Source organism: Lissotriton vulgaris, chromosome 10, assembly GCF_964263255.1.
Source record: "Lissotriton vulgaris chromosome 10, aLisVul1.2, whole genome shotgun sequence".
Taxonomy (NCBI): Eukaryota; Metazoa; Chordata; class Amphibia; order Caudata; family Salamandridae; genus Lissotriton; species Lissotriton vulgaris.
Window position 1 is genome coordinate 287,318,204 of NC_141698.1, and position 14,336 is coordinate 287,332,539.

Below are 14,336 nucleotides of genomic sequence, written 5' to 3' on the forward strand. Positions count from 1 at the left end.
CTCGTGTCCCGGCGAGGGGACGCATTGCTGACGAGCTTACCAAAGCCATTGCAGACAATGGCTGTGACCGCGCGCTTTAGGAGACACGCTGGGAAAGTGAAAGTGTGGGAGAGCGCGAGAAAAGACATGCACGTTCACAGCGCATGTCTCATAAAGCGCGCCGTCACATCCATTGTCTGCAATGGCTTTTGGTAAGCTCGTGCACATGTCCTGCCCCAGTTCGCATGCTACACAGCGACAATAGTCTCGCTAGCGTGCAGCGCATGGCGTTGCATCGCTAGGCGAGACCTAAAAAGGTGAGGATGGAATGCTTGAATCCATCTCAGCCACTGGTAATTACTTAGGCCGCATCCCACTCCATTGTTATTTTTGGGTTGTTTGTGTTCCGGTTCAGGGAGGATCTGGCCTGGCAGTTCGTGTTGGACTAGTGCCATAGAAGCAGCATCAAGCCCAATTTCCATATGGTTTGGTTCAAACTGAGATGGCTTGGGATGCAAAATAATGAAGCACTGGGATAAAACCCTGAGTAATTCAGTGGCTCAGATTAAATGAAGCATTTCATCCATCGCTTTTTTTGTATACTTTATTATGTCGTCCTAAGTGGGATAGATGTGCCCAGATGAAGGTCACATGCACACTGTGTCAATGGAACCACCTGGCTGATGAGCCCTAACTTGGGCACGAGTGGTCAAGAGTTGCTTCTGTTCTGGTTGAGGGAGGACCTGGTCTGGCAGTTCAGGCTTTACTGCTCCAATTGGAACAGGGTTTAGAAGGATTTGAGCATGGCTGGGTCTAAACTTAGATGGAATATTGTGCAAAAAATAATGATGAACTGGGATGCAGCCCGAGTAATTACAGATGGCTTGGATTAATTCAACGATTCCATCTTTAACATCTTTAACTCCCTTGTCGCGCCCACGGTCTCCGATGCGGTGGAGCCATCTCAGGCGCTCTGTGATAGGTGGGCCTCCTTCATCTGCTCCAAGGTATCGGACATTTATGTTCAGTTGGAGATCCTAAATGCTAATCAGGCACCAGGTGGCCTATCGGAAACCTATCCTGGTGATAGTCCGAGAAATGTGGTATCGGCAAGTCTCTCTGCCTTTCCAACCCTCACTCCGGAAACAGTCGAGAATTTACTTGGAGTCAAGTCGGGGTCGCCCCTGGATCCTTGTCCTCTTAGGGTGCTGAAAACCGCCAAGGCGGCTCTTATCCCCATCTTACTATGGTTCTAAACTTAGCCATCTCACAGGGCCAGTACCCCCTAAGTTGGAAGGCAGCAGTGGTTAAGCCTCTCTTAAAAAAGCCCTCGTTAGACCCGTCAAACCTGAAAAATTCCGTCCCATCTCCCTTCTGCCGGTCCCAGCGAAAATCATAGAAGTCCATCTGAACTCTCATTTGAGTGCCTATTTGAGGGATCATCAGATTTTAGATAGCTCACAACATGGTTTTAGAAGGTTCCATAGCACGAAGACGGTCCATACTGCAGTTTTGGATAATATTTGAGTGCAGGTGGATGCAGGTTATACCACTCTACTGCTATTACTTGAGCTCACTGCAGCATTCGATACCCTGTCTCCACAGAGAATGGTGGAGCGTCTCAGGGAGATAGGGGTCGGGGCTTGGCTTTGGATCTTCTGTTTTCTTTCCTGGAAGAGCGGTCCCAAATAGTCAAATTGGGAAGCTTCCACTCAGAGCCTTCCCCCCTGGTCTGTGGGGTGCCTCAGGGCTCCTCGCTGATCCCCACCTTATTTAATATCTACGTGGCCCCACTGGCAGGGGTGGTGAAGTCCTTTGGGTTGGAAGTTCTGTCTTATGCGGATGAGACCCAAATTATGGTGTCAATCATGCAAAACGCTAGGGATTCCGCGCTCAACTTTAAGAACTGCATGTTAGCAGTCTCATCGTGGATGATACAAAACTATCTCTAACTGAACGGCGAGAAGACGGAAGTCTTGATCTTTGGGGACAGTCCTAACATCTGGTCTAGGGAATGGTGGCATGATGCCCTAGGCGCCTGTCCAGCCCCGGTCTCCCATGGGAAGAATCTGGGAGTTGTGATAGATGTCTCCCTTTCCATGAACCTGCAGGTTTCCAGGACAGTGGCCACTTGCTTCGGGCTTATCCGGATTATAAGGAAAATCTCTCAGTTCCTCTCACTTGAAGCACGAAAAAAAGTGGTGGTTGCATTAATAATGTCCAGATTGGATTATTGCAATGCCCTCTAGTCTACAACTGGTGCAAAATGCCGCTGCCAGATTGGTGATGGACATCCCCAAACATCATTCTGTCTCGTCCTCCCTTAGCTCGCTGCACTGGCTCCCAGTGGACAGCAGAATTGTGTTTAAAACCCTCTGCCTCACTCACAACGCATACTATGACCTGGGTCCTTTGGGAATAAAGACCATTTTCAACAGTATGTGCCCTCCAGAAACCTGAGGTCAGCAAAAAAGAACCTCCTTGTTCTTCCTAGGGTCAAAAAGATGAGATGGGGCGGGAGAGGGCCTTTTCATTTGCAGCTGCAAATGTTTGGAACTTTCTCCCGGACTTTCTCTCGGGGCAACAAGAACAGTCAATCTTCCGTAAAGCCCTGAAGACATGGTTGTTTCCTTGAAAGTCGGTTTGAGTAGGAATCGGTTCTGCCTGTATGATGTCTGGTGCTAGCGCCTTGATGTCCTTGGGCTAAGTCTGCGCTTTAAAAGTCTCACATTCAATCATTCATTCATTCATTCATCACTTTTTTTTTTAATACTTCAAAATCTGAATCTACCCACACCCAGAGTAGCATTATTATTTTTAACACATTTTTACTACTGAATGATGGTCTCCGCACGTAAAAGAAAAAAATCCTTACCCATCGAAATAAGAGCTTCATAATTTTCCTTCATCATGTCCTTGTAAAGTTCCTTCTGACATTCCTCCAAGTCCTTCCATTCCTCCTCTGAGAAGTATGATGCCACATCATCGAAACTCATGGGCACCTGAAATACCAAGCAATAAGCAGTCAGAATGCGCTGGACTACTGGTGCTGGATGCCTGAGCTCTAAATGGATTCAAGACGAATAAAAAGCCCAGCCACAGCTCTAATAGCTTTGCAAGCACAAAATCATTTTAAGAAAAGCTTTTTTTTAAAGAGAAGAGGATCAATTTTTTAAGACCATAAAAAAAACACTAGATTTCCTAGGACAGGTTGCAAAGGCCATCATCAGATGAAAATTGATCTATATTCCTTTATCTCAGGGGGCGATACAGGTTACTTGAAGCATTACAATGAATGTGGCTGGAAAACATGTACAAAAGCGATACAATATTTGGTGCTTTGGTGCCTAACTGTTTTTCTACAATGTGCATCTCATCCACTTTACCCCACACCAAAAATACAAGCGAACAAGACAACAAAATCAATGTTATAAAATATAATTTATAAAATATAATTAACTGTACAAAAAAGAAATTCACAAATGAAAATCTAAAAACTAAATCTCACTCAATTCCCAATGTGCAATCACAATTTTCAGAGAGAAACACCAAGCCCCTTTAACAACTGAAAGATATCCAGACAGCCACATTTTTTAACTGGGTGAAAATCCTCAATGAAGGTTTATGAAATTCTTTTTTTCTACTTGGTTCTTGAAAGCTATCAGAGGACCTTTATTTGTTGTTTGACCCAAATTATGTATAGTCCACCCAGAATTCAAAATAAAAGCAAATCGGAAAATCAAAATACAAAACATATGCCTCACAGAGAAAACAAGCATTTGCAATGCAATAGGTCTCGCATTTGCGAGAGTTTGAGCTATTGGCACTGTAACTGACAATGCCTTTTTTTATGTTTTGGTTTTAAAAACATAAATATAAGGCATTGTCACTTACAATGCCAATAGCTTAAACTCCCAAAAATGCGAGACCTATTGCATTGCAAAATGCTTGTTTGTTTTGTTGCTAATGCTGTACTTTATCAACATAAAAGCAATAATATTGTAATTTCTACAGCGCATAGCTACCTCATTAGAGGTGACCCAGCACTGGGTACCGGAATCCATCCTCCTTCATGCAGTTCTCAACACCCCCCCCCCCCCCTCCCTTACATCATGCTCTGAAAAACTGGTTTTTAGTTTTTTTAAACGTTTCTTCTGGCTGAACCTGCCAAACTGCTATGGGAAGATTATTCCATAGTTTGGGTGCTAGGTAGCCAAACAGCGTCCCACCCATGCGTACGTTCCTAAATCTCGGAACTATAGCCAGCATCTCCTTTGCTGATCGGAGGTTTCTCAGGGATATATATGGTCTAACAAACGGCAACAAGTAGCATGGCCCTTTGTTATTCATAGCGTTGACAAAGGAATCAAGTCAACAAGGAGACACTTTTGGCTTTACCAGTGCTTGTTTTTGTTTATTCCCGATTTGAGACTGAGAGCTTACAACTTATAATGAAAGAATTCCAGAGTGCTAGCAGTATCTGAACGATAGGCGCAGATACTTGTTTATTGTTGACCAACAGAGCACTATATAGGTGGTATATATAAAAATAGAACAAAGCAAAAATAGCTGGTGGATGTCACCACTAATAATTTAGTTGCAAAAATCTGTTGGCCGAACAGAATTTAGGGAGTATGAAACCCTAGATGAGAAAAGTACACTGATTTAGTTGAAAAAAGGCTGCATCCTTGGTACATTCGTGTTTGTAAAGCATGAATAGCATCTACTTCAGCAGATCTAAGACAAGCTAGATGTTTTCCCACAAATTACTGTGCAAAGGAAAACACAGGATGTATTTACCATATGACACAATATTGTTTGATCTAACACCATGGGCCTTTGACGTTCCCTTAGTAAATGTCAATTGTGTTGCAAGTATATCCAATCAAAGGTCAGTACAGGAAAGATCAAGCTCATGGTATTAACTAAAAGGAAAATTATATTTGGAAACTGGATGACACCACAGTAAAAAGTTAGATTAATTTTATCTGTGACTGGTGTTACATACACATGCAAAGGGACAGGTCAAAAATAGTTGCAGGCCCTCTCCAGAAAGTAGACCTGATATTTGGGCAAAGAATGATCGATATGTTCAAGCAATCAGATTACTAGTTTATGCTTAGATGGCTGAAAGCTCTTGGGAGTGTGCTATTTGAATACAAAAATATATAATCTTTGTGAGACTACCTTATGAAAACACTAGCTAACCCTTACATAACCCTTTCAGAGTTTGTTAGGGGTCTTAGATCCGTCACACATATATTAATAATCAGAAAGACCACTGTCAAATTAGTTTCTGTTTTGCCTGGCTAATTCTGGAGCTATCTGATGTGTTCTTTAGAGTTACTGATTAGATAATAAATTTAGTAGAGTTGTGCTAATCTGTATATATTACTTGAGCAATTTAACTGTACAGGGCGAAGTGGGCTTTGAGAGTCATTCAATCTGGAAGGAAAAGCTATCAACTCTAGTAAACAAGAGCAGTTAAGGTATCGCCGCTGCCGGCCCGAAAACCGGAAGTTCAGGAGCGTCAAGCTGGTCGTGGGGCGGGACTTCCGCCTTCTGCAGGAAGCCCGTGCCCACAGAGTGCCTGGCCGAGAGGAGCAGTGGTGACGCAGGGCTCCCATGCCTGAGGGAGAGCCCCGCGGTGGCTGCAGATGTAAGGAGGAGCAGAAGTGGCGGCTGAGGCCGCCAATGCAAGTGCGGGGCTCCCATGAGTGAGGGAAGCCCCGCTTGTGCCAGGTGATGCGGAGGAGATGATATCAGGGGAGTCCTGAGCGTGACGGAGCCTGTAGCAGCGACAAAAGAGTCCGGTGAGTAGGGCTTAGTTATACCGTGGGGGCTGGTGCGTGTGGTTTTTTTTTTGTGATTGAGTAGGCGTGCACTGACTGGGGACGGCTGCTACGTGTGTGTATGCGAGCGTTCACAAGTTGCGTGAAATGGCTGGCGGTGGCTGCTTCATGTGTGTACGCATGTGTTCACAAGTTTGTGCACTGGCTGGGGGCGGCTGCTACGTGTGTGTTTGTGTGTGTGTGTGTGCACGCGCTATTGTAGAAGGCTGACTTGCCTCAGAAGCGGGACAGGAGATGTGCACAGCGCGTGGCTGTATGTGCGCATACACCTGCTCAAATCGCCAAATGCTCTGCACTTGCCCATCTGTCCCACTTCCGAGGCAAGTCCAGAACAATAAGCCTCGCTGGCGACAGCGCTTCGCGCTGCATACGCCAGGCTCGACCTAAAAAGAGGGAACCAGTGAGGGCATGGAGGATTACATTAAATAGGAATATGTTAGTAGTATTTCCCTGGCTTTTCTACGTCAAGTCAAATACATAGAATATGTTCCCTGCCCTCACTTGAATTTTCAATGAAGTTTTGTACTAAAGAGTTGCCATCACATGCAGCCATGGAACCAACACTCAATGTTTTCCAAAAACTTCACTCTTTTAGTGTACTTGTGACAGTTATTCAGCTGCACCAGCTCATGAAAATACAGCGATTCAAGTTAGACGGTTATCTAAAAAAAACACAACTACAACAAAACAATCACTCTGCATGTTGACTGCAGTATGTTAATCCCTCAGGTTGCACAGGGATAAAAAATAAAATATGGATGCCCTAAAGCAAACAACAGGGATATGGGAAGACTAATGAAACTGAACCCAGGTGGATTGGTTGCCTTAAGTAGCAATCTTTGAATGGATTAGGATCCCATAGCCAATTCACAGCATCAAATTTAGCGCTCCAAAGAGGAGCGCAATGCAAATAAAATCTGACTTAAGCCAACTACATAATAAACAATTTTCAAAAACCTTGACTAACTGAGATTATCTCAGACACCCAGCCACTGAAACAAAAAAAAACATTAGTGCCCAACATTCTTCTCTGCCCCATGCTACCTTCACTACAAGGCTACCATCTTAGAAAAGTCCCTATCATTTAACTTGGTTATGCTTCATTTTATTTCTAGACTGCAGAATTCATAGAAGCAGCTTGAGGCAATCCAGTAATTTAAGTGGAGATAAGACAGACATCTGGGGTATAAACAGCAACAAAGGTAAACAAATGGGGCAGGGTTACTTAGAGGTTAATTTACTGGTTAAAAAGACATTTTAAAAGTTAAGTGTTAACAGAACATATGGAGGGAGGGCTCTAGTTGAAGGGTCATAGGTCAGGAATTCCAAGCCAAACTACTGCTTGTCTGTTGCCGAAAGTTGACCGTTCTGACTTTCGCCATGTAGAGGAGGACCAAGAGAGCTTAATGAGGGGAGTGTTGTGGTTCGTTCTATCTGAATTGTATAACCCCCTCCTGAAAAATAAATAACAAATGAATACAAATCAGGGAGGAGGCTGTTTAGGAGCCTGTTTGGACAATGGTGAGTTAGGGGTCGGTAACTAAAGGAAAGCTTTGATGATAAAACAGATATAAACCGTGCGGGTACATACTGGAATAGAAATGGCTTCCACAGTCTAGACCAATTGGAGTCTCTTCAGAATGGTGATGAAAGCACATTAAACTAAATTACCATAATCTAGATTTTACATCACTGAGGCTTATATGACTGGGACCTGATGAGCAGCACAAAGCCAGAGTGTCATTATACATATGAAAGATGGATTCAACCTTGTACCTAATGATTTAGTCGAGTTCACTTAATCCTTCAATAATATCCTTTATACACAATCAAAATCATATCTTAGAAGCTGATTCCTTAAAAGAGCGCTCAAACCAAACTAAGTCTATGTACTCTGACATAGTTTCTCTTTACAGCCCAGAAGCCCTTCACCTACTCTTCATGACATTTACCTGGGCTCTTTCCCATAAGTGCAAGCTAAGTTGTATATTAACCTTAAGAAACAGGCTCCCAAATAGCACATCACTTCTCTTTTAGCTTCTACTTTTGTCTTGAAGCATTTTACTCCCAAAAAGATGTTATACATTTTTAGTCATAAAATAGTGGGAACTACTCCAAAATTATTACACAGAACACACATAACATCCTCAAGCACGTTGCCAGCTTACGTCTTGCACAGGTGAGTATCCTTGATACTCGATGCGGAACAGAAAGATTCCACATCACTTTAATCCATCTGGCCCGAAAAACACCCACAATACCTGAACTTTCACCTACTTCACACACCTTCTTTACCACATGATAAATCTGTGTCTACCGGTTAATCCTAGCCCTCCGTCAAATCCTCCAGACTTCTATACTTAACCAAACAAACTTCCTCCATGATTACCTCAACTTACACTTACCTTGGTCATACCACCACTTACCCTACAAGTAAAGCACAAAAGATATCTACACTGTTGCAACCGCTATCATGCTAACTTTGGCTTACACAAAGGAAGATTGAAAAACTCTCCCCGGCTCATCTTAGCAGGGATTTTATCCATCATCTATTCAACCAACACTATTTCTATGAATGCAGAAAGAGTCAAAACCCCACACTATCAAAGTTCCAATAAATTCTAATCACAGTCATATTAAGCGACTTAAAACTGGCATTATGGTGACAGATGTCTTTTAATTCACCACTTCCAACTAGGTATGGTAAACAACTTAACACCAGACCTCTCGAACTATAAATCACCTCTACTACTATAAATCAGTGATTGTCCCAGTTAGAGAAGAGACATGCAGGAAATAGATTTAACATCCATTCCAACTGATTAATCATGACTAAAATCAATTACATAAATCTATTTCTTTGAATTGATCTTCTACAACCAGCCTTCAGCATACAACAGAGAAAACCTCAAATCATAAGTCTGTCACACCATTGTCTTTTGAGAATTTTGTTTCAAGGTGCTTAACTAGGGAAACAGCTTTTTCACCATCACAATGATTTACCAATCATGAGAGTACAAATCAAAAGCTTTTTACATAATAAATTTGCTGTTTGAAGACCCAATTTCCAAAAATCATTGCAACAGGATCTCCTCATCACCCAGAATGAAGGTCAACAAACTGCAATGATACTCTTCAATCTCTCAGTATCAGACACAATTGCAGATTATGAAATTATGTTATCAAATCTAAAAGAGACAAAATCAAATAGGGATCTCCAAATATTCCCTAGTCCAGATTCACTCATTGCTTTCTGAACTCAATCAGGAAGCGGAAAAGGAACGGATTAAAGTGTGACCATATAAAGTCAATGTATTATCAATGCAGTGTTTGCATGGTCACTGGTTTGGTCAGCTATTGTCTAATGTTTAGGAACAAGCCTCATACATGGGTCACCATGTATATCGTGAGAAGATTGGAAACAATGGGTCGTAGAAACGGTGCCAGAAATATGAGGAAAATGTGTGATTTTGGCAAAGTTTGCCCAGCATTTCTGGTAAGAAAATAGAATGGTACCCACGCATGCCAATCACCCTGGACTCCCTTAGGTGTCTTCTTGTGAGGAAAAAAATCTGATGTCAACTCTTTGCATTTGGAGGCCTAGAGTGTCACAGGCACAAGGTTCAGTCGCACAAGTGGGGTACCATTTTTATTGGGAGAACTGTGGGAAACAACGAGCAGCAGAACATTTGTTATGATCAACTGAATTTCACTTCACTTTTGGCTTCCAAATGTAAGCCATTCAGTGTGCAAGAACCAATATACTGAGTTCTGCCAATAACTACTATTCCTAAACTCAGTATCAAGGATTTTTTTTTATAATTCATAGCTTACCTTCATACCAAAGTTTCATTCATTAGGGTTTACCATATGTTTTTATGATACTCAGTACAGAATTTAAAATCAATATAAGCTGCTGCTCAATTGCGGACCCTTGATGTCATCTGTTTTTGGACAGCCAAAAAACACTACAAATACCTGTATCAAGAAGAAATCCTCTCTCAATCATTCTCTGGAAAGGCACCCAGGATCATGAATACACTATGCACTCAGATCACGTTTCCTCCATATTTTCAAAAGTGTGGTCAGAAGATGCCATACGCTCGGGTTTTTGATACATCAAACAGTTCTGCATAACTATTCAATTCTGTGTAACTATACTGTAGGAAAATGTGAAAGAGAAGCTGGACTAGAAATCCAACCTACTTAAGATGTATTAACGCAGCAGCTACTATCTCCACAGAGTATGGAGTTACTCCCAAAAAATGGACACAAGTGATCATCAGAAGTAGCGTGATGGAAAGTGGCGGTCTTAAGCTAGAACCACTGAACTCATGTGAAGAGCTTAAATTAACTGTGTATTTTAAGACTTACTGTAGCCATATGAGACATGACCAGTCAATGGGAACAGAGCCAACGCCATCGCTCAATATGGCAAAGAGGTATTGATAGAAGCATAGTTGTTGAGTCTGATTTGTGTGATCAGAGGATGAGCAAGAAGGTTTTGAAAAAAATATATATTGACTGTAATGTAATGGGTTAGTAGAAAAAAAAAACTGTAAAAAGGAAGACAATCTGCCTCAATGATGAAAAGGATAAGAAAAAGAATAGACACAGGGAGCTTGCGGCTTACAATAAAGTAGAGCTAACTTAATACCATAGCAAACATTGTTATCAACAATGTATAAAGATGCAAGATTGTAGCAGAGAAACAGCCATTGTCTAAGATACACAGCGGCATCCGAAATGTACAGGTAATGTGTTACTCTGCAGTGCACTATTCTGCCTCTAGTAATTTGGCTTAGAAAAGCATCCTGAATAATGTTTTTGGCCATCACCCCTGGACTAATGGGAAAGGTATAATGTGTGACAGATTAAACAAATGTATATATATATATATACACATATGTACATACATAACCTACTGGCGGTCGCTAGTAGATAGTTATAGTTAGGACCTAGTTTCCATAGGAAAAGCGTTTTTTGTTTTTCAAGTACCTTTGGCGCCGGATGACGAATCTTCGCATAATTTTAAAAACTCGTGGGGCGCTCCGGTCAGCTCCTATCCTGAAAGTTTCGGGGTGATTCGGTAAGCGGGGGCAGAGAAAAAAGGTTTCGATATATAGAGGCGCAGTGGATCCGCGGACCCTCCGGACCACGAGCTTTATTCTAATTGGCTGTCAACACTCCAAACCAGGAAGTGTTGGCAGCCAGGGAAACAAAGGTGAAAAAAAGAAAAGGGGGCAGGGTAGAAACACCCTGACCCCCAAGGCCTTCTCAGGGGTTCCCACAAGGACCCCCAAGGCCCCAAAAAGCATTAAAAAAAAAAAGTCTAGATTCGCACACTCGGCGTGAATTTCGTCTGAAAAAAAAAAACAGAGCGGGTTCCCACGCTTCGTTATTATTTAGCCCCCTGGGTGGGCCAAGTCCCGGGGGCATGCAATAATGTAATTGCAGGGGCCCAAGGAGGCCCCCGCAGCCCCAGGGACCGCCACTCCGGGGCTTTCCATAAATATTTATGGGGGCACACGGCCTCCCATGCAGCCCCAAGGGACCGCCACCCCCCGGAGCTTCTTATTTTTAATGTGTGGGAGGCCTCCAATGCCCCCCCAATCCCCGGGGACCGCCACCCCGGGGCTTTTATTAATGATTTTGCGGGCCCCCCACTGCCCCAGGGACCGCCACTCCCGGCTTTTATTTTTTTTAAATACACCTGTGCGGGGGGGGGGGCTCGAGCAACTCCACACACCCCGGGGACCGCAACCTCCCCAGGGCACTAATATTCAGATTCGGGGGTCCGTAACAGTGTAACAGACCCCCGAGTCCCGGGGACCACCACCTCCCCGGGGCTTTGCAATGGGTGTGACGGGGCTGCGTTGCTCCCCTCCTGGAGCCCTCGATGGCCCTGGGGACCGCCACCCCCCAGGGCCGGCTCCTGCAGTGTCCCCCCGCCCCCGGGACACTGCTGTTTGCATTGACAGGAAGGGAACAGTGGAGCTCTCGCTCTGTCATTGCAAACTGCTTTGCTTCATTGAAGCGAGAGCAGTGAAACCTGCTCTTGCTTCAATAAAGCAAAGCAGGATTGCTTTTCCACAAGGGGAGCTGCATGCCAGCAGCTCCCCATGTGGAAAAGTAATGCCGGCTCCCGCAGGAGACGGGGAGCCGGCGGGACCGTGGAGGCATTCGGGCTTCCCCCACAGTCTCCAACGGATAGGGCCTGCCCCAGGGGATGGGGTCCCAGGGGGTAAAATGGCCCGGGAAAGGGGTCACGCAGCCTCCTTCTCCTACAAATTTATTTTTTAAGGAAATAATATATAAAGGCCAACCCCGGGGGATGGGATCCCAGGGGCCAATAGAGGCCTCAGGAGAGGGGTCACGCAGACCCCTCCATAATAAAATAAAAATATTTGGCCATGCCCTGGGGGATGGGGTCCCCAGTGCCCAAAAAAAGTAAAAAGAAGAAGGGCCACACAGCCCCTCTTCCAAAAAATCTAATTTGAAAAAAACACTATCGGGCAAGAGGCCCCGCCCCCTTCGAGCAACACACTGCAAAAGCGCCTGTGGCACATTTTAAGTTGGGGAATTAATTCCCCTTTAATCCTGAGGGCCCCATGGGGCCAACTAGCCCACCAGGTACCTCCAGTTAGCACCACAGGCCTGCATTGCAAAGAGGTGGTCCAGGCCACGCCCCTTTTTACACCTCTGTGTAACGCAGCTCTGTGGCGCTTACTGGAGGTACCTCGTGGGCTAGTTTAACCCCAGGGACCCACAGGATTCACGGGGACTTTATCCCCCAACTTAAAACGCGCCACGGAGCGCATTTGCATAATGGTGCAGGTAGAGGGCGGGACCTGAGGTGACATGTGTGCAAACACACCCTGTGGTGCGTTTTCAGTTGGTTACTTACATGTGGGTTCTTCAGTGCACTCGTATTGAGCAGAGTTTTCTGTATTTTAATCTTTTTTCATGGTGTGCTACTCCATCCAAGTACTCTGTCTGAAAGTACTTAATCACAATGTAAACTGTATGGTGCAGACGAACCTGTTCCAGAGGATGTGTGCACTATTTACACGAACATTAAAGTTTCATCAATTCTTTCATTCATTTAATCAAATGTTGAGGCAGTTCTTTGTATGTTTCAAAAGATGTTTATTATTCCTTCAAATTCAGGTTTCAAACGTTATTCGTAATCCATAAATTTCATCATTTCTAGATTATTTCATTAGATGTGTTTTAATTTACCAAATGCATTTCGGGTCAAGATATTGACCCTTTATCAGGGGTCTATAGGGAAAGAAACGGTAAACTTAATGAGCTAGTCTTAGCTGAATACATTATTTACATCATTAGAGCTTCACATTTTATCTATAACTGCCTCAATTATGAGTTACATGAAAGAAGTCTGGAGGTGTATTACCATTTTCTTGTCTGGGGACAAGAAAATGTTAATATGAAATTTCAATCATTCACTGAGGGTGTGCAGGCACACTTGAATAACAAAACACTTTACAAAGCCATGCAATGGGGTACTTAACCGGTATTTTTACCACCATAGTGCAAAGATCTGAATTAAGTCAGGATAACTCACAGCAATACATGGTATTGAGAGGACGAAGTGTGTTGGGTTTTCTCAGACAATTTTCCTTTATTATGAAAAAGAATGTTAGATGCTGTTAAAAGCTCCAGCATATTTATATTAATTGACAACACGCAATCTATGTGTATCTTTGTGTAGCTCTGCCATTACAAAATGGCCGATACCATAGATCCTTTCATTAGGATGCAATCAGAGGTGCAACTAGAGACAAATTTCGGGGGGCTAAGAAAGAATTTTGGGAGGGCTGAACCTTTAATCAGTAGGCAGAGTGGAGCACCCCTTATCCATTACCCTCACCCTTTGACATCTCCCCACCATTGTTACCTGCGACACAAAAGACTTTAAGTTCACTCTCTGCCAACACAAGGCCCTGCATCCCTCCGCCCTCACTACCCCCCAGACCCCCGCCACCCTCCATGCCACCCCACCGCCTCTGTCTCTACCACATAATACCGCCCCCACCCCGCACTCACGGGCCAGGGCTTCTTCTTGGCGCCCATGCTCTCATAGAAGGCTTTCGCTGCCTGCCAGTCCATCTCTCCCTCGGAGGCGACATGCTTGAGGCCCGGTGCACTGTCCTTCTGGCCCGGCACCTCCAGGAAGCCGGAGGAGCCGGCCGAGGGGATGGTGCTGTCGGCAGCGACGGACGACTTCAGTCCCAGCGCAGAGGAGCTCATGGTGCGGCTGGAGGAGAAGGGAGTTGTGCGAGGCGCTGCGATCCCCGGCTCAGTCAGAGGCGCTGCGGTCGGGGTGTGCCCTGCCATGGGCTGGGAGGAATGCGGAAGCAGGGCTGGCTCTAGCAGGGCGTTGCCGGGGATGTGCCCAGCAGCACCTACACTGTAGCGCAGCTTCCGTGTAACTCATTTATTTAAAATAAAAGCGAGCTCCGCCATGACACCCCCACGTTT

The 14,336-nt window shown here is 44.4% G+C and overlaps 1 protein-coding gene across 2 annotated transcripts in view; it reads right to left on the reverse strand.

Moving 5' to 3' along the window:
• The window catches only part of LOC147685143 (uncharacterized), a 261,273-nt gene that overhangs the window by 143,494 nt on the left and 103,443 nt on the right, over positions 1-14,336 (reverse strand). For both annotated transcript variants that reach the window (XM_086941063.1, XM_086941064.1), the window contains exon 2: positions 2,855-2,981. In XM_086941063.1, coding sequence (XP_086797189.1) covers positions 2,855-2,981 — 127 coding nt within the window. The remainder of the gene's footprint in view (positions 1-2,854; positions 2,982-14,336) is intronic.